Consider the following 26,767-nt stretch of genomic DNA (forward strand, 5'->3'; position numbering starts at 1 on the left):
TTCTGGCAGGTCTCTTGACTGTAAAGTTACTATTTCCCGCCTTTCTATCCTATACTCTTTGGGGGAAATTTACCATATGAAGCTCACATTTAAGAAGAGGGGATTTTATTCCTCCCCTCCTTAAGGCAAAGTATTTGTATAAATATTTAGAATTATTCTATGCAACAACTGTTTTTCATTCATTCACTGACATCAAAAATCTCATTTATTTTTTACTTTGGGTTTTAATCCAACACTATTTTATTTTTCCAGATTTACTGAATTTGCTCAAATTATTCCACCTTTGTCAACAGGAGTTCCATTAGTGGGGCTGTGGTCCTTCTGACATGTCCCCATCAATTTTTCTTCTGGATTTTCTGGCACTTCAAAAAACCCCAACCATCTTGGGTATTTCCTGCCATAGTCCAAAAATCAGTGATTTAGCCAAGGATCCTGCCTTTCTTTTACTGGAAAACATTACTAGAAATCTTATAGATTTTTTAAAAGAGATTAAGTATTTTAAAGAATGAAAAATAGGTCACGGTATTTGACCTATAAGATCTGAATTCATACATAGTTTTCAGGTTAAAGGAGAGTACAATTTTAAAAGAATTTATGAATTAAGAAAACCAAGATCTAATAAAAACAAACAGAAAATTCATGGAACTGTATTTCTTACTCTATTTTACTTAGGATGAATATAAAACATCACTAGTTTCTAAAATGTACAAATTAAGACATAAAACATTTTTGCCTACTAAATGGGCAACAAAGGGTTTTCTTGATAACATGAAAAGCCAAGAGTCTGATAAACTGGTCATATTATACGTTGCTACAATACTTTGGGGAAACAATTTGGCAAGTGACTTAACATTTCCTTGATCTAGTAATTCTACTTTTGAGAATTTTTATCAAGAAAGTAATTCAAAATGTGGATAAATATGTAAAAACATGTTAATAATTATGTATAATGTGAAAAGTTTGGATTAGCCTAAAAATCCAAGATGGGTTGTGACTAAATAATTACATATTTCAATGAGAATATTATGCTTTTAAAAATGGCAGTAAACCAGTGATGAACAATTATGTGAAAAAAGCATAACAGATACACTCCACACAAAAATAATTAGAATGAAATTCAAAATACAAAGTGGTTGAATTAGTGTGAACATATTTTCCTTTTTATTTTTGCCTAGTTTCCAATTTCAAAATATAATTTAGTATGGTTATATTGGGAGAAAATCTTATGAGAGAAAAAACTATGGTTAACTTAACAATCTTGCTATGAAAAAGGAAATTTTGATTCAGATGTTTCAGATTTCTTACATCCTCTCTACAATCACAAGAAAATATTAACATTATTTTCTTATATTACCTCTTCTTCTACATTTTTGGTGCAACTTTTCAAAAAAATGTTAGCATGTGAGAGTACTTTATTGGTCAATTACACTCCAGGACCCTCGTTTTACAAGTGAGGGATCTCCAACTGCTGATAAATTAAAAGGCATTGTATTTTAATGGAATAATCCAAGAATATTCACCACCTAACATATGCTCTTTTCTTTCAAACCGTAGTCTCCAAAATTTTTTGACCATGTATTCCTATCCATAAGAAATAATATGAGATTTCACTGCTAATATGTGAGTATTTCTTCCTTAATACATATACTGCCAAGAATATATTACATACCTTAAAAAGAAAACTTAAAAAAAAATAGAAACAATAACATATAAACAGAAATTTCTCTATTTTTTCCCAATGCTTCAGTTGATGTCCTGGGCACCTCCACGCCACTTTGATATCTACTTTCCATACCAAATGTTATTGCTTGGATACGAGGTATTCAGTGAAAAGCTCATGAGGGAATAATCAGAGGTGAAATGATTAGATTATGAGAACTGTAACCTCATCAGTAGATGAATACATTGATAGATTAATAATTTGAATGGACTACTGGGTGGTAACTGTAGGTTAATGGGGTATGGCTGGAGGAGGCAGATCACTGTGCCATACCCTTAGGAATTGTATTTTGTCTCTGGCTCCTTGCTCTATTTCCTGGCTGCCATAAACTCAGCTTTCTTCTACCACACCCTTCCACCACGATGTTCTGCTTCATCTCAAACTCAAGGCAATGGAGCTGGCCAACTTTGAACCAAACCTCTGAAACTATGGACCCCAAATAAACTTTTCTTTGTCTAAGAGTTGCCTCTTACCAGGTCTTTTGGTCACAACAACAAAAAACGAACATGTCAGAACACAGTGGAGAGAAAACAGTGTGGCCTTCATAGCTAAAAGAACTTTGATTTGAATCTTAGCTCTGCCACACATTTTAGCATTAGATGCCTTCAGAATATTAATGATTGCAGCCAAGGGCTCCCTCTGTAAAATGGTAACAAATAATATCTACCGCATACAGTTGTCTGACCCGAATAAGGCATATATCTTTTGTAGGAAAACAAATTTCCCAATGATGTCTGGTAGAGTTATGAATTCACTGTCATCAATTATGATGGTTCTTTCAATAAAGAGATTTTTTTATCTTCAGCATTTCTGTATCATTTCCCTCTTCCACTCTTTCCAACTACCTTTTCAAATCTTACCTGTACCCCTAACCTCAATCAACCCACCCCTTCTTCATTTTTAAAATATCTTTATTTTTATTTATTTATTTATTTTTATGTGGTGCTGAGGATTGAACCCAGGGCATCACATGTTCGAGGAAAGTGCTCTACCACTGAGTACAACCCTATCCCTCTCCTTTTTTTTAGCTGATAATCTCACATATAGTTTTAGGGAGAAATTAGAAGTCATCTCAACTTCCTGCCAAAAGTATAAGTGTGCATTTATAGACTAACTTTCTTTCTTTCAATCACTTTGAGCATCTTTTATAGGTCAGACATTGCTGTAGGCTTAGGTGATGGGGTAGATAAAATTCATGCCCTTGTAGGACTTACATTCTAGTGATGGTACAAAAAATAAATAAATAAAGGAATAAAATATAAATGGGTAAATGCTATAGAGAAAAATATAGCTAGGTAGGTGTAGGGAATTTCAGGGACAGGAAATTTGCTATTTTATATTGAATAATCACGGAAACCCTCAGTGATGGGGATACCAACAGAGTTAAGGCATGAAGAAAGTAAAGGTGTTGGCTACACAGTTTCATGTGGGAAGAGTATTCCAAGTCGAGAGGAAATAGGTTCCAAGGCTGGTGAAGGAGGGACATGCCTACCATGAAAGCCCATGTGGCTGGAATAGCACTGAAGATGGAAGAGTAGGTCAGAGAGGTGATGGGGGACAGACCACAGAAAGCCTTTCAGGTCACAATGTGGATCTAGATTTTTTTACTCTGAGCAAGGCGAGTCATCACAGGGAAGTCGTGAACAGAAGAATGATATGATCTCAGAAACAAAGAGAATAGCCAAGGATGATTCTAAGATTTTTGGCCTTAGCAACTGGAAGATGAATTTGTCATTACTGAGATGGGAAAACTTCAGAAATAGGAGGATTGGGAAATGAGGTGGAAACAGGGAGTTTGGTTTCAGTCATGTTGAATGAAATTTTATCAGCTGTCAAATAGGTAGCTGTCAATGACTCTAGAGTTTGGAAAAAAGGATCAGGCATTAATGTACTGAATTGAGAGCCATAACAATGGGAAACTCACAAAATTAAAATAAATTGTTAATGGAATAAATGTGGATATATAGGAAAAAAGTTTCGGAAATTGAATTCTGGAATGATTCAATGCTCTAGAGGTCCAAGAGATAATGAGCAAAGGAGACTGCTAGTATTGGTGAAAACATGAACTCTTTATGCAAAAAAAGGGGGGGGTAAGAATATTTTAGACATAAAATACTGCTGTGGTGTACACAGGGAACTACATGAAGTTAAGACAAGAGTATAGAGTAAGAAGCCAGAAAAAGAGAAGCTCCTTTGCTGCTAAGCAAGGGAGACTGCATGCCCCAATCCCCACCCCCAAATTATGTGGGCAGTCATAGAACAGACTCAAGCAGTACAAAATGTTAAATTTCTTTTCATATGGAACTCTCCAGCTTTAGTGTGGAAGATACATTGTGCAGAGTTCGGGAAGGGAATATAGGTAAAACTGAAACAGTATCACATGGAGACCATATGTCTTGGACAAGGGAGATGATTGACAGCCTGAATTAGGGCAATGATAGAGGAAAAAGAAAGAGAGAGAGAGAGAGAGAAAGAAAATTAAAAAAAAAAGGTGGGGGGATATCAGGAGGACTTGGGTGCTGAGGGAGGGTTGGGAAGATGGAGAATCTGGAATTTGGATATGGCTCTGCCAAGCTTCTGGCTGAGGGACCCTGTAGATAGCAATGGTATTAACTGAGAGAAAAACAGATGAGCCGTGGCTTAATGAAGGAGAAGGTGATGACTTGTGTGTTCTGTGGCTGATAGATCAAGGAGCTGTGTTTGGCAGGGAGATCCTAAAGTTTGAAACTCAGAGGAGAGTTCAAAAAGAGATTTGAGAGTTTTCAGTAAAGAGGTTGTAGACAAACCTCCAAAGTGGATGAGGCTACTTATGATAGAAGTCGGCATTTTCCTTCAAACCTACAGCTAAGGCCAGGATGGGGGGAACATAAACAATGGGAAAGAACTAAATACTGTATGAAAGGAAAAAAGAGGCAGGGAAAGGAAAAGAAGTGGAGAGTAGAAGAAGAAGAAAAGGCGATATATAAAAGCATTCTAGTCCAGGCATACCAATAATTGTATGCACATGACTGTGGTTTTTGTTTTTAATTCTCTTTTCTGGTCTGATATCATATTTACGGTCCTGTATGACTACAGCTACATTTCAAACTGGTAACTTCAGGAAACAATCTGAAGTAATCTCTTTCATTTTTTTTCCTTTCCTTTCTTCTTTTAACTTGGCCTACTAGAACTACACTGTTATAACAAAGTTCATTTCGATTCAATAAACATGTAGAGGACTAAGTGATTTCATTTCTTTAGGACAACCTTGCTAATATTTCAACTTTCTTTTCTTTTTTTTTTTTTTTTTTAAGAATTCAACAAACATGTACTGGGTTAAGTGCCAAAAATATACAAATCTGTAAGATTTCAACCTTTGATCCAAGAACAAGATAAAAGTTCTGGGAACAAATAGAACAAACTTTTCCAAAAAAAAAAAAATGCAAATTTAATTTAATCATTTCATTCTACTTAAACCTTTCTATAGTACAGACTGTAAGCTGTTCCCCCAAAATCAAGTCTTACCTTTTTCTGTAGAGGTTAATATGAGCATTGAGAATAAAGACTAAACTCCCATCCATTTAGGAAAGTGTGACCATATCTAAGTTCTAAATCGAATTGGAAGTGATATCAGTAACTTCTAGAAAGTATTTTTAAAAGAAAGGGCATTTACTTCTCCTCGTCTTTCCTACTTCCTCTGGTCTGCTGGCTAGAAATGTAGACATGATAGCTATAACTTCAGCTATCCTCTTAGACCAAGAGGAAGCCTTGAAAACAGAAACTACACGTGATAGAACAATAAGGTAGATAAAGCCTACATACTGGAAGCTGTGGACTAGCTTTAGATTTTTTTAAAAAACATTTTTTAGTTGTCAATGGATCTTTTATTTATTTATATGTGATGCTAAGGATGGAACCCAGGGCCTTATACATGCCAGGCAAGTGCTGTACCACTGAGCCACAACCCCAGCCCTAGCTATAGATTTTTTTGGCTCTCGTGAAGGTAAGTTAAGCCATTCGTTGTTGTTTCTGGTAGCTGAATGCCAACTAATACATCTTTAGTATGGCAATTATAATAGAATTCTGTCTACCTGCCAGCTCTATCTATCCATCCATCCACCCATTTGATATTTGACTCTAACGTAGGAATAGAATGCATAGCAAAGTTAATACTGGAAATACAATAACCATCTGGTACAAAGGTAATGTTTATCAAGTGAAAATTCAAGTATTTATTAACATAGCAGTTTTTTAAAACTAAAAAAATCACTATGCCCTTTAAATCTGTAACACTACTGAAATGAAGAAAATTTATTTTTCAGATATCAGTATTACTGACTTCTCTCTTTAGGATAACTGTTAAACTTACTTCTTTTGAAGGATTCATTGGTAATGTAAAGATAGTTTTCCAGTACGACCAAACAAACATTGCAAAAAGTAGATGATAAGCCATCAGGCACACAACTAAAATGAGAGAAACATAATTATCATTGTGATATGCAAATACATACTCAAACCATGATACTCACAAAAGATCTGCTTGTTCTAAAACAGCCAAGTTACTAATTATGATAAATCATAAAAATTCATTTTCATCATACTAGAATAAGTACTTTTTAAATATAAACTTAATGCCAAGATTATTTCTAAAAAGACTCCTAAATGCATAAGTATATCTACATCCATGAATTGAATGTTCTCATCTGCAAATAGGCATGTATCTATTTGTAAAATGGCTAAAGGGACCCTTTTAAACTGTAAAAATTAGGCAGTTATGCCTGCAACCTTAAAGAATAAACACAGCATTAAACAAATGTCAGATCTTTAAAAACATTGCTTTATTGAGAGAGACAGCAAATGCCATTCCTGAGAAGCTGTCTGCTCATTTATTCTGCTCCTGTCTATGCTGGTGGCCCTCACTAATGACAACATGTGTAAATAGGCCAAAGAGGTGCTTCTCTTTGTCCATTTAGACAAAAAGAGATTTCCTTCAGTGGAAATGCAAGTGCTTTATCACATGGGACCATCATTAAAAAAAGCATTTTGAATATTTTCTTTAAGATAATATATAAATATACTTTGTGTGGTATTTTAAAGTCTTGGAATACTATACAAACTTAAAAATACTAATTTTGTATGCAGTGATAATAATCCACTCTGAATAATACATTAATACACAATTCTGTGAGATATAGTTGAATAAAATATGTTTAGTATTTTAAGCCTTTTTTGGTGAAGATAAAGCATTTTTAAAATTTTTAATTTTTTGCTCTTTTTAGTTAGACATGACAACAGAATTAATTCTGATATAACAGTACAAGAATGAAATATAGCTTATTCTAATTAGGACCCCGTTCTTATGGGTGTACAGGATGGTGGAATTCACTATGGTGTATTCACATAAGTACATAAGAAAATTATTTCGGATTCAATCCACTGTCTTTCCTTTTCCTACCCCCCACTTCCCTTCATTCCCTGTTGTCTAATCTACTGAATATCCATTCTTCCCCTTTCTACCTATAGGACTTTTTAATTTTTCTAAATAATGATGGCGTTTTCATATTTATAGAATCATTAAAAATTTCAATTATCCAATAAGGCAATAATAATTTGAATATCTCCAATAGGTGTGAGATGACGACAGCCAATGGTAGTTTTCATAAATTACGGAGATGACTCAGTTATTAGGTGATAGTGTGAGTTGGGACACAGACCATTGATATCCTTGTACCTGAGAGTCACAAGAATTTTAGGCACAATTACTGCCATTTGGGGCTTGAGTTCTGTTATGGTTTAGATCCAAAGTGTCCCCCCCCACCGCCCAAAAAGCTCATATGTTGAAAGCTTGATCTCCCATACAGCAGTGTTCAGAGATGTGCCCTTAGGGAGAGGAATGGATTGTGAGGGCTCTGACTCATCAGTGGATTAATCCATGATAAATCCTTAGCTTAATGAGCTATTCGGATGTGGTGGAAACTTCAGGAGATGGGGCTAAGTTGTTGGAGGAAGTAGGCCTCTGGGGGGGTGTCTTTGAAGTGTGTATTTTGTCCCTGGTCCCTACCCCCCACCTCCTGGTAGCCATGAGGTGAGCAGCTTTGTTCTGAGGAGTTCTTCCCAGGGTCATGTTCTGCTTAAAACATTGGAGGCAGCTCACCCACCAAGGACTGAAACCTCTGAAACCATGAGCCAAAATAAATCTTTCCCCTTCTTTAAGTTGATTTTCTCAGGCAAATTCTTTGCCAAATATCTGACAGAATTCAGTTTAGGAATTTAAAGAAATGAGATATCTTCTTTTCATTTCTCAAAGAGTAATTTTTAATTGCAACCCAATCTAAATGGATACAATTCATTTTTTCCAAACTTAAAAAAAAAAAAAAAAGGTATACTGGTAAAAGGAGCATAATATATTTTACCTTGTTCGCCAATGTTTTCCATGGACACTATGGAAATAGAAAACAAAAGATAGGTAATAGGTTACATGAAGCTCATGGCAAGCGTACAGTCGAAAAGAGATATAAGGCATTTACATAGGTTAATAATTTGGCTTCCCTCTGAACCCACATTCTTTAAATATTTGTTCAACTTTACTTAGAGGAAAGGTAAGCACTATGTGGAGTGAGGGTGGGGAAGAAAGACTGGCAGCCATGCCTTTATTGTGCACTTCAGCTCTGGCTCCCACGCAGCAAAGCAGCATTCATCAAGTGTGCCCCGTGGGTCTCAGTCATGTGTCTGTTGGCTTATTGGTTTCGCTTCAACCACAGGGTTCAGATAAAAGCAGGGTTTACCACATCGTTACATTCCAGAGACATTTATTGCTTTTTATCAACTGGCCACCACCTGGCTAGCTCTCGACAAAGAATAAAATGCTGCGTCCAGGGCACGTACTCTTCATATTTCCAACAGTTCAAATTCTCACTCCAAGGGGTCTGACTGCTCCCTGCTGTACAAAGAGGAGCCCAGGCAGTGAGGGGACACAGCCCTCCCTCAGGGGCCACTATAAATATGTGAAGGTAGCGAATGGATTAAGATAGGAGCCAAAGGAGCAGAAACAAGCTGGGACAAGAAATTGAATTTAGTAATCCAGACCATTTTCTCACTTTGTGTACTGTCTATTTGTTTTGCTATCCATGTAGTCTTCCTGTGTCTGTTATAAAGTGGGTTTCTCGGAGGGTGCTGGGGGTGGAGTTTGGCCTATCTCAGTTATACCATAGGAAAGTTTGATTTCATGTATTTTTGTTCCTACTTGTTTTTTTTAAAGGGGTACAGGACTCCAGTTCTTAGCTCTGGAATGAAGTGTCACTGCCTTCAGAAGTGCTAGAATCAGGGTAATGTGAGAGATTTTTAGGACTACCTCATCCAACCAAGCGCTTTCTCAAACAAGCTATTGAATGTCAATTCGGGCATTTCTAGAGCCAGCAGGGGCCCACAGCTTTGGAGAGCAGCCCAGTCTATTACTGGATTGCTCTAAGAATAAGAAAATTCATCCTTACAGGAGGATAAAAATTGCTTCTTGAGGCTTCTACTGTGATAGCTAGGCTTCCAGTCTGTAGCAATAAATAAAATCTAAATGATAGAACTTTGAATATTTTAAAAGTTACTGTTTCCCCCTTAGATGTTTTCTTTTAGCCCAAATAATAAGTCATTTCCAGGTCTTCTACCAACTTTGAAATGTATGGCACCTGCTCTTCAGAATGGGCCTGACAGGCAGCACTGTGACCTATGACTGACCAAGAACCTGTTTCACAAGTTTACTTTTGCATAGACTCTCTAAAGTGGTGAGGCTGAAGGCATAAGACAGACTCTGGCTGGGCTGTTTCCTGCGTCTGAACCTTCACCACGTCTACGCATTTCTCTCTAGGCACTGCCTTGCTGGTCTTTGCTGTTGCTCCGAAATTGACTACATACAACTCTTCATCAAAACTTCTTGTCCTTCAGAGGACCTCATCTAAGGAAATGGAAAAGCGATTTGACTCCATTTGTGCACTTATGTATATGACCCTTAAATGATCATGCCATTGGTGTTGCTGCTTTAAAGAAAATGCATTTGCTATCACGTGCCTCTAGCTGTCAGAACAGAAAACAGTAAAAGAAAATGACATTTAAGAAAACAAATACAGTTAATGAGTTAATCATCTTTTTGACCCAGAACCCAACTCCATAGTTGGAAATACATTCAAAGACATATTTTTAGAAGTTATTTTTGCCATTTATGGCTTGTTTTTCCCTAAATGTATTTCAAAATCCATAGATGCTCTCTATTTTTTTATGATTAATCAAGTCATACTTGGACACATATTAGAGTAAATAATTCTGATGTCATTTGTAGAATGAGATTTAGAAGTCCAAAAAGGCTACATCTGATTTCACTCACCAAGATGAACCTATCCAATTTCCTATAACCATAAGTTTTTAATTTTCGTCAATATCACAGGCCAAATTGAAAATCCTTCTGTTTTAGTATTTGTTTCCCTCATTACTAGTAAAGTTCAGCACTATTTTAAAAATACTATTGGTTTTTCCAATCTCTTCTGAGTGAATTCTGTCTTTCTTATTGGTTTACTTTACTTTTGAGAGACTTTTATATATCTTGGAAAATTATCTCATATCTGTAAATATGTTATAAGTAAAGTTATATGTAACTGTTTTCAAATGATTTAACAAATACTAGCAAAATTTTATGACTTATCATTGACTAAATAACAGTATCAAAATTTTCAAATTATTTCATTAACAGATATATGAAGCCTACTAGGGTTTTGTTTTCATTCTTAGGACATAAATGTTCTCCCAATCATGTTTATTTAATTAGTATGTCAGTGATTCACCTTGTAATTTTCAGTTTAATGGCAGAGTTGTCAAATTTCAAAATATCCTTTCTCATTGTGTAAAAACATGAGATGAATCAGAAAATATAACGTCATTTTCTAGTGACAAATCACAAATATTTGTAAATGGCTAATTAAGAACAGATTGCTTTGTAGGCTCAAATATTTTTCTTACATGTATAAAAAACTATATGGAAAATATAGATGCATTTTTAAAAAAAATATTGATGTAATCAACTGTAATTTGATTATTTACATTGTGTAAATAAAATTAAAGAATTAAACAGCAATATTGAACACATTTATGACAGATCTTCCAAAAATAACTATTAGTTTTTTAAAGAAGGCCAAATGTTTTCTCTGATAAGTCGATGCTGATCCATAGTGGGGGTTGGGGGTAAGGAAGAATGAAGGAACTTTGGATTGTGCAGAGGGAAGTAAGGGGAGGGGTGGGGCTGTGGGGATAGGAGGCACCTTAGAATGAGACAGACATTATTACCCTATATATATGTATGATTACACTACTGGTGTAATTCTGCACCATATACAGCCAGAGGAATGAGAAGTTGTGCTCCATTTGTGTACTGTGTGTCAAAATGCATTCTACTGTCATATATAACTAATTAAAACAAAATTTAAAAAAAAATAGAAGGGAGACCAGTAGAATAGAGGAAGGGCATCAATCAGGGGGAAGGAGGAGGGGAAAGGGATGGTACTGGGGAATGAAATTGATCAAATTATACTGTTTTATTGTGTCCACAAATGAACATATTATAACAGATTACACCATTATATATAATTATAATGAGCCAATAAATAAAGAAAAATAAATAAATTTTTAAAAAAGAATTAACTTCTTTTGTTTGTTTGGTTTTTGTTTTGGTACTGGGAGCCTAACAGGATCTTGAGGTAGGCCAAGTGCTCTACCACTGAGCTACCTCCCCAGCCCAAGAATTAACATTTTGGAATCGAGAAATGTCATGGATACTACAAGGCCAGGAGTTTGGGTTATCAGGTCTTCTTTTTCTGGCAACCCTTTCTGCCTAACTCCCCCCTCCTATGATTCCTTTAAGTAATAGAATGGGGACTGGAGAAAAGGCTGAAATGGTCAGTCATTCATTTATAATTGATAAATGTGATAGTTTTTATGATAGCACTAATTGTTCTTTAAGGAATCTTGATTTAAAAATGAAACAAGCAGGGCTGGGGCTGGGGCTCAGCGGTAGTGCACTTGCCTGGCATGTGTGAGGCACTGGGTTTAACTCTCAGCCCCACATATAAATAAATAAAATAAGATCGATCAACAATTAAGAAAAAAAAATATTAAAAATAAATAAATAAAACAAGCAAAACCAAAGTTGAAGAGTAGGATATGTCAAAGTGAAAAATCTCAAATACAGAGAAAACTTGATCCATATGTCTTGAAAATATCATTTAAATATATTACCACCTTATCTCTTCAGCCTGAATTACCAAGCAATCGTTTTGTTCCAGGTGTCAGTAAACTACGGCCCTTGGTCCAAATACAGTCAGCCATCATGGTTTGGGTATGAAGTCTCAAGAAAGGAAGGCATGGTTTGCAATGTGGTAGTGTTCAGAGGTGGGGCTTTGCAGGAAATGATTAAATCATGAGGGCTCTAAATTCACCAGTGGATTAATCCTTCCATAGCTGAATGGGTCACTGGAAGGTGGTGAAAACTAGGAGGTAGGCCATGTTAAGGGCATGCCCTGGAGGGGGATTTCTCATCCACTGCCCCTTTCCTCATTCTGCATCCTGGTTGCTAAGAGCTGGGATTTCCTCAGCTACACCCTTCACCAAGAGTCTGCTTTGCAACGACCTGATTATGGACTGCAACCTTTGAAACTGTGGGCCAAAATAAACTTTGGTCACAGTGACAAAAAACTGGCACATACCTGTTTCTGTAAATAAAGTTTTGTTTAAGCAAAAACACATTCACTCATTTAGGCAGCCCTTTTGTTTTCAGTGGCAACACTACATAGTTGAGACAAGGATGGTTTGCCCTTAAAAGCCTAGAAGACTTACTATCAGTCCCTTCAATAGGGAACCTTAATCTTTTCTCTGAAGACCTTCAACTGAACAGAAGAGGTCCACTCATATTATGAAAAGTACACTGCTTAACTCAAACCCTATTATTTAAATGGTAATCACATCTAAAAAGTTCCTTCACATTAACATCTTGACTGGTGTTTTACCAAACAACTGGCCACCTTCACCCAATCAATTGGATATACAAAATTAACTGCCATGGAGCTGGGGTTGTGGCTCAGTGGTAGAGAGCTCGCTTCGCACATGCGAGACTCTGGGTTTGATCCTCAGCACCACATAAAAATAAATAAGTAAAATAAAGGTATCGTGTCCAACTACAACTAAAAAATAAAGATTTTTTTAAAAATTAACTGTCATACCCTGTATCAATAATTTAGTTTTATTCTGAAAAACTTTTTCTAAGATTTGTATTGATCTTTAAAAAAAATATTAAATTTTTGTAGTTGTAGTTGGACACAATAACTTTATTTTATTTATGTGTGGTGCTGAGGATGGAACCCAGGGCCTTGCACGAGCTAGGCGAGTGCGCTACCACTGATCTACCCCAGCCCCTATACTGATCTTTTATACAAATTCTCAGGCCAAGTTTTTTTGACATATAAATTAATAAATTAGAATGGTATCTAACAAATGACTACAATATAGTGCATCTTTATGTACCTATTAGAGGAAAAGCAATACCAATGTCCTTTGCCACATTATAGAAATCTGGTGATAAACAATTTTACCCAAGTTACATTTATTTATGTACCCATATGATTGCCTAAGGATGCAGGATGCTATTAAACCCTATTCTCTAAAGAGCTCTAAAAATATTCATCAGTTTAGTCTAGGTTTATTTAAATTCAATCTTGATTAAAAACAGGGGAGCATCTCAAAGATTATTCCAGTCCTAGATTTTTTTTTTACCAAATGTTTTGTAAAAATTTGGCTTTGGTGATTATACATGAAGAGCTTGTCAAAAACTCAACCTATGGACAAGCAGCAGTACAGTAAACTGCTGGTAATTTAAAATGAGTTCAACGGTTAGCCATAAATACAACTAAAATGCAAGATTTCAGATATTAAAATATGCCTAGTAGATAAAAGATGCACCCCCCACGCCCTCAATTAGCAAAGAACAGTCTTATAGTTGCTCTAGAACAATTCAGTCTCTAGGTATTTTCATGCATATGTATCACTATGCTCTTTTTCTTCATCATCTCTTTTTCTTGTCTTCAAATTCAAACTCTCTCCTTTAGAGGAATGATTTACCCTAATTACTTGTACACAGTGACCTTTCTGTATAAAACTATGCCATTTCCAGATTTGTTCTCACACAGACATATCTTAGTCTCATATAAGCAATCTGATGATGAAGAACACCAAAAATAAGAGGTTTGGTTCTCCTGTATTAATCTTAAGGATAACTTCAAAGCCGGACTCTTTTTCCCTGCTTATCTTTAACTTATTTATTTTTTCCACTCTCTTAATTATACTATCCCTACACTGTGGAGCATAAGATGGCAAATAAGACTCTATCCCAGTGCTCAACAAGCTCAGAGTTTATTTAATGATTTTTCTTAGAAGTGAAAACTAACTTAAAAAAATTGGATGCAGCTATTAGAACATTTTCAAATAAGTCACAGAAACAGCTCAGATTCAAAAGAGTAAAACCAAAATACGAGGAGCAGTACATTTAACTATGCTTTACTATCTTCTGTCCTAACAAAACCTCTTCCTTGACATCATGCTGACTTCCTTGACTGCCATTCTTTGCCCTGGCCTTTTCACAAGACAGTTGGTTTCTAAAACCATCTGAAGTCATTGCCTCAACCTGAAAACTTCCTTCCCCTTCCTGGACCAACTGCATGAATCCCCCGCCCACCATCATACTCCACTGGTCACTTTTGTTGAGGCCTCCAGTGCCCTTTCCCTACTGCTGATTCTCTACACTAAAGTAATTGGACACAATTAATTACACTCTTTTTGAAATACTGTGTCAAACTGACAGTGAATTCTGACAAAACTGGCCAGTGGGATCTCCGAAAAAACAGAACTGTTTGTCCCTTCAGCTCCTTTCCAAGAAGCTCTATTTCATTTTTAGTGTATCAGGGGTCAAAATTGACATTGCTACTAGACCATTTCAATGACAGGCCTAAGAAAAATATGTTACTCACATCAGTATTTCCAGTTTAATTCTAATTGTATTTTTTTTTTGGTTGTTCACAACATTACAAAGCTCTTGACATATCATACTTCGAACAATAGTTTCAAGTGAGTTATGAACTCCCATCTAATTGTATTTTTTATTTTCCTTATAATATATCCACTTACATTTTTTATTCTTTTACTTTATTTCATTTTATTTTATCTTTGATGATGGGGAGTGAACTCAGGGTCTTAGACCATGCTAAGCATGCACTCTGAATATCCTCAGCCCTACTTACATTTTTAGTCTTTATCAAACATTGTTTTTTCTTTGTAGTCCTCACGAGTCGTGATGATATTATAGACAAGGGCAGTGCCTGCCTTCCTCTCAGACATCATCTCATGCTACTTCTCTCTTGTGCACAATGCTTCTGGATTTTCTTGCCTCTTAAACATGCTAACACTGTCTCTCTCTAAAGCCCCTTCACTGGCACTTAACCAGGTGACAGGAAACCTGAAACCTTAGTCTGATCCTCCCAGCAATGTGACCTTGATCAGAACACTCAGCTGAACTCTGCTTTAATTTTACATTTTAACAAAAATTTGGACTTAAACTTGAAGACTCCTCTGGTTATAAAATTATTTCAACAACTATTTTGCTGGATTAATAAAAAACTGACTTAAGAATTTAGGACAGAAGTTATTCAAAAAAATAAATTTATTAGTGGAGTCAGGGAACTGTAGTTTCAGAACAGAAATAAAGGGTAAGGGTGAATCTTCAATAGGTTCACCATTTGGAGTCTCAGCATAAAAGCCAATTCTAATCTCACACTGCAACGTAATCTACATTCCTCACTAGATCCCCGGCCAATTCCTTAAAAAAAAAAAATTTCATTTTGTCATATAAAAACCTTGATCTCTCCCAAAGTGTACATTAATGATGATGTCATCTTACCCAAAACCCTCCTAAGACTTTATAGTACATTTACAGTATCACAGTTTCTTTATTTCAGTCTCAGAGTTCAAGAACGATCTGGCTCCTGCCCACCTCTCCTCTGTGGTCACTTCTTGGTATTAGTGAGCTGACTCACCAAGCTACAGTCATGCTGAGCTTTGATTTCTAGAACACAACAAGCTTTGGTGTCTACCCTGACTGTAAAGTTCGCCTTAGTACACACCTGGTCACTCTTCATGACCATCAGCTGCAGTTTAAATGTCAGTTTCTCACAGAGGCTCTCCTGCCCACTTTGTCCCTATAATTAATATCTCAACACAGTGGTTTTTTTTTTTTTCTTAGCACTAAGCACAATCTAAGGATTTTTTTTTTTTTTCTGTCACCCTCACTGAGGTTTGCATTCTGGCTGTACCACCAGTTTGATGTTTTATCTTCACCAAATGATTTAGCCTCTCTAAACTTTATCTCAGTGTTCATCTCACATGACTGTTTTGAGAATTAAACTAGGAAAGCAAAAGCACCTAAAATAGAATCTGGCAATCATTAGGGTCTGTTAGCTGAATATGGAGGATAAATACATTGCCAAACAGTGAATGTTAAGAGTAGGAGTTCTCCAAAGTTTAGTGCTAACAGTTTTATAAACAATCTAGAGAAAAAAGTACACAGTGAATTTTTAGCTTGCTAAAATTTTCTGGAGAATGAAATGCCAAGTTGTTAGGAATGAATTACTGGAAGACCTTTTAAGTGTGAATATGCAGAAAATTTCAGAATTACAATGTTGGCAAGTTAATATAGGAACAAAACTGAACCAGTGAATATTTTTTTCCAGGGCTAAGTATTGAACACTGGGCCTCACACGCACCCTAGGCAAGTCCTGTACCACTGAGCCACATCCCCAGTCCAAATGGGCTATTTTTAAACCACATTTTCTTAATCTACCCTTCCCATAGTCCTGTTCCTCTCAACCTCACCCCAATCTGCACTCCACCATGCCCTGTCCAAATTCTAAGGTCTGGCATCCATGGGCATCTCAATATTATGCCTGGAGAACAGAATTATATAATTTGGGAAGAAATAGGACTTCCCTACTGATTTGATACATTTCCTCAGAATTTATATCTAACAAACTATAATGATCTAAACTATGGGCTAAAAGTAGTTTAGACCAACCTTGGAAAATGGCCCTCAAATTATTGGAGACCTTTTATTGCAGAATGGCTCAAAGTTAATACCAAAGACAAAAGTGAGCAACAATAAGTAAATATAAACCAAGACCCAAGAAGTCTCTTGGAAACAGTCCAGAGGGTTTAACTTGTGGGTGGATAGGCCTCTAGTAGTCACCAAAATCCTCTGCATTGTGTATATGACACATAGTATTACAATATTACAAAACTAACTGCCCTGTGTTAAGAGAAACCAACCTATTGAGTCTGTGACACCCAAATACATCCCCTGCCCTGGGGCTGCCTCCTTCTTTTCTACCTGCTGGACCATAAGAGAAGAGTTCATGTTACTGCAGATCTTCAGTGATGATACCTCTACACAGACTGGGAGACTTAAAAGAAATCTATGGTTCCAGTTCTGAGGCCAGAAGACTGAGATCCAGGTGTTGGCAGACCTGATTTCCTCTGAGGCCTCTCTCCTTGGCCTGCGGTGGCCACCTCTGTCTTTTCGCATCCTCTTTCCCCTGTTTCTCTCTGTATCCAAATTTCCTCCTCTTATAAGGACACCAAATCTTAATAGATTAGATAGAGCCTACCCTAATGGCCCCATTTTTAACTCAATTACCTCTTTAAAGATCCTATCTCCAAATACAGTCAGATTCGGACACTCTAAAATTTTGGATTCTATCTAAGAATTTTGAAACACACACACACACACACACACACACACAACACACACACTACACACACATCAAAATATCCTTCTAAATGAGTCTGCAGTTGGACAGGGTGAAGGCTAGATGGAGTGACAGGGTATCTGTGGGTTAGTAAGGGACAATGAGGAGTGAGACTAAAAGAACTAAAGGAAGCCAGCCATCTGTTGAATGCTTTCTATTTGCCAGAATGTGGGCTAAATGTTTTAAATATACATCTCATTTAAACCTTCTAATAATAAGTGACATAGGTATTATTATTATAATTTTTAAAAAATCTCTCAGAGGTCAAATAACTTCTAATGTAATTCAAGTCATAATTTACAAGGCTGGAATGTAAATATGGGCCCACTTGACCTCAACACTCTTTCAAGGATTCCATGTGGCCTCTTGGGACCTGCAACATCTTCCTGAATATCTACCCCACTGGGCCTCTTTGCCCTAAGCAGTCATTCCCTTCTTTGCTTGCTCCCAAGTACAGGTCTGTGTTGACACTCATGCTACCTGGGGGCTGCTGGGGGATACTGTGGGAAGCAGGGGGTAACATACCCTTTTTTGTCACCTTTTCCTTCCAACCTACATAAAGCACTTGGAAAAAGATAATTCAACAAACTCTGGATAGAAATGATTAAAATATTTGGTCATATTTCAGGGCACTGCTTGAATCTGGACTTTCCTAAGCATCTCATTTTAAGAACTGGAGAAGGAATAGGGTTCTGGGTTCTTAGGCAAGAAGGAGATGGTGTCCCAGGAGTCAGGCACTGGGACAGGTGATTCCTGACCTCCAGCCTCATCAGAAGGAAAGAGGATTCTGGAGATCTGTACCGCCCAGCCATACTCCAACAGTATACCCCTCACTTATAGAAACTGATATTAAGAAGGATGGAATGTGGAATTGTCCTTGATTGGTAATTCTTAATTCTTACATTTATGAAAAACTTCCAAGTTAGAAGCATTTCTCCCCTGCTCCCAACATCATTTCATTTTCCTGTATTCTATATTGTGGTAAGAACACACAACCCTCTTTAAAAATCATTTTAAGTTCAGCAGTATGAAGTATAGACATAATGATGCACAGCAGATCTCTAGAACTTATTCATCCTACATACCCGAAAACCTTTATATCTGTTCAACAACAACCCATTTATCCCTCCTTCCAGGCCCTATGCCACCACCAAACATTTCACCTCTGTTTCTTTGAGTTTGACTATTTTAGATCCCTCACCAAAGAACGATATAGTATTTGTCCTCTGTGACTGACTCACCTTAATTAGCATAATGTCCTCCAGGTTCACCCATGCTGTTAGATATAGCAGATTTAAAAACATTATTTCCTTAGCAGTTTAACCACCAAGTCATTGCTCTAAAGCAGCTCTCCTCTACAGAAATGGTGTAGAATCTAACTGAACCAACCGAAGGCTAGGAACATGTGTGCCTTTCAATTTATCAGTTCTGAAAAGGGAATAAAGACTGTCTCATGACTACGGCCCTGCAAAACCCACTGTTCCTTTCTTCTCGGCAAGTGGAAAGGCAATTCCTGAACCACTGGCTGTATTAAGAAGTGTGGATAAATAAGGAAATCTGATCTCAGGGCTGGCCCCTGGATCTTAGTGTCCTCATTTCGAAGCTTACTCACTGGAATCCTCTAATCTCTCTGTCTCAAAGTAAAATAGAAGAGATTCCCAGTGCTGAAGAGTTGTACAGATTTCAGGGCAGGTGTAAATTTACTTATCCTGTACAACATGACTACAACTCGTAGTTCCTACTCTCACTGAATCTTTTCCATTTCAACCCCCTTCCTTTCCAATTCCAAATGCCCTCCTTCAGGAACCATTAGAGAGGCTATGACTGACATGACTGGCTCCTGGGCACCAAAAAAAAAAAAAAAAAAAAAAGGTATGGTGGGTACTACACCCTCAACAAGGTTCTACCTGTTGACGTTCTACACACAGTGATTTTTCTGCTATCAAAGGGAAGGTCAAGTCAGGTGTGGTGGTGAACAGCAGTAATCCCAGCCTCTCGGGAGGCAGAGTCAGGAGGATTATAAGTGCAAGGTCAGTCTTGGCAACTCAGGGAAAGCCTGTCTCAAAATAAAAAATAAAAAGGGCTTGGGATGTAGCTCAGTGGTAAAGTATCCCTAGGTTCAATACCTAGAGTAAACAAAAAAAAAAAAGGGGGGGGAGGGGGAGGGAGAGGTCAAGTAGGGATTTACATCCCGAAACAGTCCCTTCATTAGAACAAAAAATTTTAAAATTGGAAAGGCCTTGGCAATTGTCTTGCCCAATATAACTACTCATAATCTTTTCTAAATCTATCTGTGTGCATGTACTGGTAGCAAGCAAAAGTCCTACTTGTATTTTGGTTATTTCTTCATTTTAAAAATACATGTGATGAGGTAGAAACTATTTTTATATTGCATGATTTAATGTCATTAAATCAGTTTCTCGTTATCAGGTGTACTCAGAATTATCATAGAGGGCAATACTGAGAGTACTTTTCTTTCCCCCCACTACCAAACATTAACTGTTTGATTTGTTAAGCAGAAACACTAAAGATTCCTCTTTGCCTCTCAAAGGAAACACAATCTTCTAAAACTACCACCCAGGGTTAGCAGCTACATGTTGAGTACTCTAGGACCAGAGTACATGCACAAGTATCATATTTACAAATTAAACCAGTATTTCTGGGTTCATAAAAATTATTTGACACTTCTATAGTACACTGTAACTCTCTAGAGGAAGAAATTATGTAAGGCTGTAATTCCAACCTTTGTGCTCACGATTCTCATGATGGAATAGAATTTACAGTGGTGCACTTAAAGAGATGAACTAAAAGATTTACAGCAACACTAACTCTAGCAATAATCACTGCAAATATAGCATGGGGTCACAATATGTGTGAAAACAAGCAAGGGTATCAAGCTATTTGTAAGCTTCTCTTCAGAACTGGATCACTGGGAAGCATTTTTTCTTTAGCAACTTCACTGTCATATTTATGAAGTTCTCATACACAATCTTTCTTTGGTCCCAGCTTACATCACATAATGCCGTTCCCTTCTTACTTGCAATAAGTTATACCCTCGCTCTAATCTGTATTTACCTGTAACACTAGCACAATCTGACACACTGCTGAAATGGTAGTTATATTCACTTGAAACAAAAGTAAATCATAAGGGTAACCCACAGATGAAAGATTTGCATGACTACTTCTGAGACACACTATAGCAAAGCAATATTATGCAAATACCACTGCATTATACCTGGACGTATTCATTAATATACATGAGAAGTTATAAAAAATTGTATAAGGAATTAAAGAAAATAGCCATCAATATTTGGAATAAGCCTCTTCTGCTCCATGTGAGAAGCTGCATCTCATGTTTCCTGCTGGGATCTCTCTTCTAATTATAAGTATAGATCTTTGGTTTACTGTAGACCTGCAGGCACTACAAAAACCTTGCTATTCATTCATGAATCATGATCAGCCCTTGGCCTATGGATCAGGATCTAGTTCATAATTAATACCATGGGCTACTAACGCATCTACAAAATGTTTTCCCCACTTCACTCTATCAACCCTAACTTGCCCAGGTGGAGTACCATTTGCACTTGCTAACAAGTTTTTCTTTAAAGAGATTAAATTTCTGTTATGTTTCTACTCTGGACTCTCTGGTTACTCAAAAAGTGTAGTTAAATTCTTGATTATGCACAGTAAGCCAGCAGTTCTCAAGTTTTCCACTCTGAGCATGCCTGATGGCCAGGATTTCTTCATGGACAAAATAAGCAGTAATGAAGGCTACTTCATGGGCAAAATGGGACTATTCATAATTCCCTGCCCATCAACTTTCCTGCTGAACCATGGAAGTAAATACTGTTGTGGTAACATTGATACATCCATCTCATGGATACCTCTAGTAACCTTTAAATGCCCACATGTTTACAAGGGCATATATATACAGACTTCCCTGGGATCACATTTCCATCAAAAAAAAAAAAAAATCACCTGCTCTGGAAAAAACTGTATGTAAATCCTCAAAAAATTAACACAAATTTACCATGTTATCCATAAATTCCACTCTTAAGTATATGCCTAAAATAATTTAAAGCAGGGACTTGAATAGATACTTTTACAGCATTATTCAAAAATAGCCAAAAAGGTAGAAACAACTAAAAAGTGTATCAGTGAATGAATAAACAAAATATGGTATATACATGCAACAGAATATTATTCAGCCTTAAAAATGAAATTCTAACACATGCTACAACACAGACAAATCTTGAAGACATTATGCTATTGAAGTAAACTAGATAAAAAGGTCAAAACTGTATGATTCCATTCATATGCAATAACTAGAATAGTCCGATTCATTGAGGCGTGAAGTAGAATGGTGGTTATCAGGGTTGGTAATGGATACCATCTAAGGATATAGAGATTTGGTTTGGGAAGATGAAAAAGCTCTAAAGATGGGTGGTGGTGATGATTGCACAACAATGTTAATTCCACTGAACAGTACACTTAAACATGGTTAAAATGGTAAATTTTTATGCTATCCATATTTTACTGCAATCAAAAAAAAAATCAATTGCTCCATAGTCTATTCTCAACCACGAATTAGGTTAATATGCAACTTCAGCTAAAATTTTCTTTCTCATCTCTAATCATTTCCGCATGGCAAAGTTTTTGTCATTTCATATTTTCAGGAAAGAAATCCCAGAATTTATAAGTAAAAGAAGAACAAAGCTTTATTAGGATGCAGATGCCTGGCTGGGCATTTCTACTTGTGAAATAGCTCATTCATGAGTCTGCCCAGATTCTTAGTGTCTGAGATCCAAAAGAATGCTGGGGCAAAATGACAAATTCCATTCTTCCTTGACCTTCTGCAGTTCACACAAGTACATGAAACTGTGAATGTAAAAATCCTAATTCTGAGGCTCTTGGATATTCCTTGCTATATCTGTCTCAGATTGATAGCCTTAAGTCAGAATTAAAGTACATTCAATTTTCTCTGTTTAAGAAGGCTGAGGAAATGAAAGAAGAAATTGAAATACATTTTAGAAAGTCTTTCTTTTTTAAAAAATATAACATGGGTAATAATTTCAGCAATCTAATGAGAGGTTTTAGTTAACTGAAAACTGCCAAAATGGATTACAGAATGTCTGGGCAAAGCTAAGTTTAAATGCTTCCTGCAAATCCATTTCATTATGTTTTAGTAGCTGACTTATAAGCACACTGGGGGGGAATATTTTACACACTTTAAATTGTTATTATTTGTTTTATAGAAAGATCATTATAATTCAATCATCTTTTAAAATTTCAAATGACTTCTACAATGTTATCTTCTAAATTCTCATTACAGATAATTAAATTTTGAAGTCCAGAAAGAAAAGAAAGTATTTTATTATTATATGTGAAATCATAAAAATATTATAAACTTATGAACATCTTGAATGAATAAAAAATAAAAAGCTAAATCAGAAAATCCTTTCATAAAGGATTCATTGTTCTTTGACACTTGAAATGTCACTTTGTTCACAGGCTCAAATTAAACAATTTTGCAGGCATTCATTCATTTTTCATTCTACAAAGCAAATGTCCTGAATGCTACTACATGTTTGCCTGTTATACACCAGTGCTACAATGACGCACAAACCAGATGTGGTTACCAACCATGACATTTTCTGTACACCATCTCCAGATAAAAAGAAAATTAAGTTTACCCAACAGAGGAGAGCCTTTTAAATTTAGACAGAATTATTTCAGATATCCCAGCAATTCACACATAGGTATATGTGACTTTTTGGTAATGCTTTCACATTAAATCCAAGAGTCAACAGTAAATTCACAACAAGGGCTGAATGTCCACATTGTTCAATTCTCCCGCCTCATTTTACTTGATGTATGAGTATCTTTGTCAAAGTCAATGCCCTTTCCCTGCGAGGCTCCAGGAAACCACATTTTCTTAGTTTTCTTCTACCTAAGGGGTCACTCCTTCTTGGTTTTTGCTACTTTCTACTTAACTTTTAAGTTCCCAGTATTGATCACCTTTGGTCCACTTCTCTGATCAATTTACAGTCTATCCGTCTTTTGGGGAGAACAAATTTTTCTGTTATCAAGTCTTATAAGTCAAAGACTCCCAAACTGATTCCTCCATTCTAGACCTTTCTCCCATATGCCAAACTCCTATATGAAACTGTCTCTTCAGCATCTCTATTTCAATATCAACATAGCCATTACGATCTAAGGCAATCCCTCTGCCTGCAACTCTACTCTACCTAGAGCCTTTTGCATCTTGATTGATTTCCATCATTCCAGTTGCTCAGGCCGAGAACAATGGAAATATTTTTGGCTCTTTTCTTTTACAACTCATATTTATCTGTCAGGAAATTCTGTTGTCACTACTTTAAAAATACATCCAGAATCTAACCACATCTCACCATTTCCACTACCCACACCAGGGTTGGATTCACCATCATTACTCATAAGGATTTATATAGTAGTCCAGGCTCTAGGGCAGCCAAAAAGTGTTTTTTAAACCTAAGTCACAACATGTTACTTCTCTACTTAATTCTCTAAAATCATTTTTCATGTCACTCCAAGTAAGGCTGGAAAAAGTGGACCTAAGAGGTCCTGTAAGAGCTAGACCTCTGCCCTACCTCTCTCATCTTGTCATCTCCTTTTCCTTGCTCATTCTACTCAAGCCCAAATGATCTCTTTGCTCCTCCTCAAACGTGTTGAGCAGATCCCTGCTCAGGGCTTTTATACCAGTCACTCCCTATACCTGAGACCCATTTCTCTTTAACACCAGCATAATCAGATTCCCCAGTTCCTCCAGGTCTTCACTTAAAGTTCCCTGCACACTCCTGCCACCTTACTTAAAATTGAAACCTTCCCTGGCTTCCCCAATCCTTCTTGCCCTGCTTTTTTTTTTTTTTTTGCTTTTTGTCATGATGCTTAGGACTCTCCAACAAATTATATAACCCATTTAAGTATGTTTCTTATTTGTTCTCCTCTCCATCCCAACTAGACTATAAGCTCCAAGAATAGATATTTTTTGAATGAATGAAAAGTGTGTTCCAAAATTATGGCTGGTTGAAAAGCATTCAATTCTTGGATTTTGTATTTTGTTAAAGGGCAAATTTACGAAAGCCTATAGTGAATCCCTGCCACCTTTGCCCTCCTGACATATAGTTCTCAGATATATATTTATATATATATATTATTTTTCAGTATGTAGTCATCATAGAATAAGCTGTATTTCATTAAAATATGCTGTAACAAAAGCCCTGTTCAAATCAAACTGGTCTCTGCCCTTCATCTTTCTACATTAACTGACCTCTCTAGGGATGCCCCAGATAATCACAAGTCACAAGTCATAGTTAAGTGCATAAATTCCTGACTGCCTTTCTTCCTAATACATGTCACATCAAGTTGCCCACTTGGTAATAAACTTGACCACTAACTGGCCCCTGCAATTGGGAGCAGGCTTATGACTTTCAGCTTGAGGCTCATAACTGAAAGTCTTTTTTCTATAAATGGCATCAGGTGTCTTTTGTGACATCTCAAGCTCAGCTGTTCTGCTGCAGGCTGTCTTTTCCCCTACAGTATGCAAGATGTGGATTATGTGTACATTACAGACACTATTTTAAATCCTGCCATCCCTCACCTCCCTACAACTCTGCTGAAAAGCCACACTTCAGATCCAGCTTCCATACCTCTTTGCGATAACCCACAGCCCCCAAAGGGATCAGGGGCACAATCTGGGCCGAGGTTTTTGTTTTGGTACTGGGGATTGAACCCAGGGCTTCCCACATGCCAAGCACGTGTTCTACCACTGAGCTATACCCTTATCCCCTAGTCTGAATTTTAAATTATGTCACTCCACACATAATCTTCAAATACAATGAAAATTCAGTTTTTTACATAATGCAATAAACACACAGACAGAAATTTAATTTTATCTGCACACAAGAACATAGACAACCATGATAAAGCTCCCCCTCCCCTTAATAGACTCCTTTGGACTATCCTGCTCCTTTGGAATAGCAATGCTATTGAATAAATCCAAGGAGGTCAAATTAACTTAGGTACAGCAAAAATGCTTAATTGCACACTTCATATGGAGGGAAATTTCAGGATACCATGGAGAAAACACTGGCAGAGAAATAAAACCCAGGCATTGACCAAAGCACTTCATTTGTATTTTTAAAATATAATCAAAGACATATCTAAAATGAACAATCATTAAGTAGAGAAGTGCAGAGGAGTGCTAAGATGATAAACACAGCATATTATTTTTTGCTCACAATAAACACAGCATATATATTTATCTCTCAAATAAAAATGGATTTGTAACACCTTGGGCACTAATATTTATAACTGAATTTAAAAGCTATAATCAAGGGAAAAGTCAAATTAGGAAAGAAGCGACATAAGTGTTACAAAAATGTGGTGCTATAATTTTTAAATGAAAACCCTCAGGTTATCACAGTTGCCTTCTTTATTGCTATCATATATATTTTTTTAAAAAAATCAGGGCATCTACCTTCTGCCACTGCACCTGACTCCTACCTTCCGCCTTTATAATTTCACTTTTTCCACTGTGGGCATCTGATTGATGTAACAATAAATACATGTTAATAAAATTCCCCTGAAGGAGTTAGAAAACATATTTCAACAGTTTTTCTAATGGACTATTAAAAAACTCCAATTGTTATGTTTTTATTAATTCTCTATACTATTTCTAAATTATAATATGCAATAATATAATTTCACATAATATTAAAACTGTCTTTCTAATGGTCTTTGAAATCTTGCTTTCCCAACAGACAGCATGAAGAATCTATGCCATATTCTATTCTGTCATTTTCAAGTTGGACGAGGCAGTTATTTTTACAGTCATCACAAAGAGTGTGCTGGAATCTCAAGGGAACGATGAACCCACCAATTCCTACAGAAAAGAAGGCTAGGAGATGTGATTCAACTGTCAAAGTACATGAAATCAGCAGTATAAATTATGAGATCTAAGCCATAGCTCCATTTTTCTGTGAAGGGAAATCACAAATTTTCCATCAAGATGAAAAAGACAAACAAATGAAACAAACAAAAAAATCAGTGGAGAGAACATCTCAACTCCTTATACATTAACCTCTGGAAAATACTTTCCATTTTTGTTGCTGTTGCTTTGTTTTTTGTTTTATTTATTTATTCCTGGCAC

At 36.5% G+C, this 26,767-nt stretch overlaps 1 protein-coding gene across 2 annotated transcripts in view; it reads right to left on the reverse strand.

Annotated features, from left to right (window-relative positions):
- The window catches only part of Zdhhc2 (zDHHC palmitoyltransferase 2), a 65,857-nt gene that overhangs the window by 32,792 nt on the left and 6,298 nt on the right, over positions 1–26,767 (reverse strand). Inside the window, exons 1-3 of one of the 2 annotated variants that reach the window (XM_021730172.3) lie at positions 18,819–19,094; positions 8,113–8,139; positions 6,069–6,163 (exon numbers count right to left, since the gene is read on the reverse strand). In XM_021730172.3, coding sequence (XP_021585847.1) covers positions 6,069–6,163; positions 8,113–8,134 — 117 coding nt within the window. In that variant the 5' untranslated portion in view covers positions 8,135–8,139; positions 18,819–19,094. Of the gene's footprint in view, positions 1–6,068; positions 6,164–8,112; positions 8,140–18,818; positions 19,095–26,767 lie in introns of those variants that run through there. The other variant, XM_005330796.4, reaches the window with a different exon arrangement.

Source organism: Ictidomys tridecemlineatus, chromosome 14 (genome assembly GCF_052094955.1).
Source record: "Ictidomys tridecemlineatus isolate mIctTri1 chromosome 14, mIctTri1.hap1, whole genome shotgun sequence".
NCBI lineage: Eukaryota > Metazoa > Chordata > Mammalia > Rodentia > Sciuridae > Ictidomys > Ictidomys tridecemlineatus.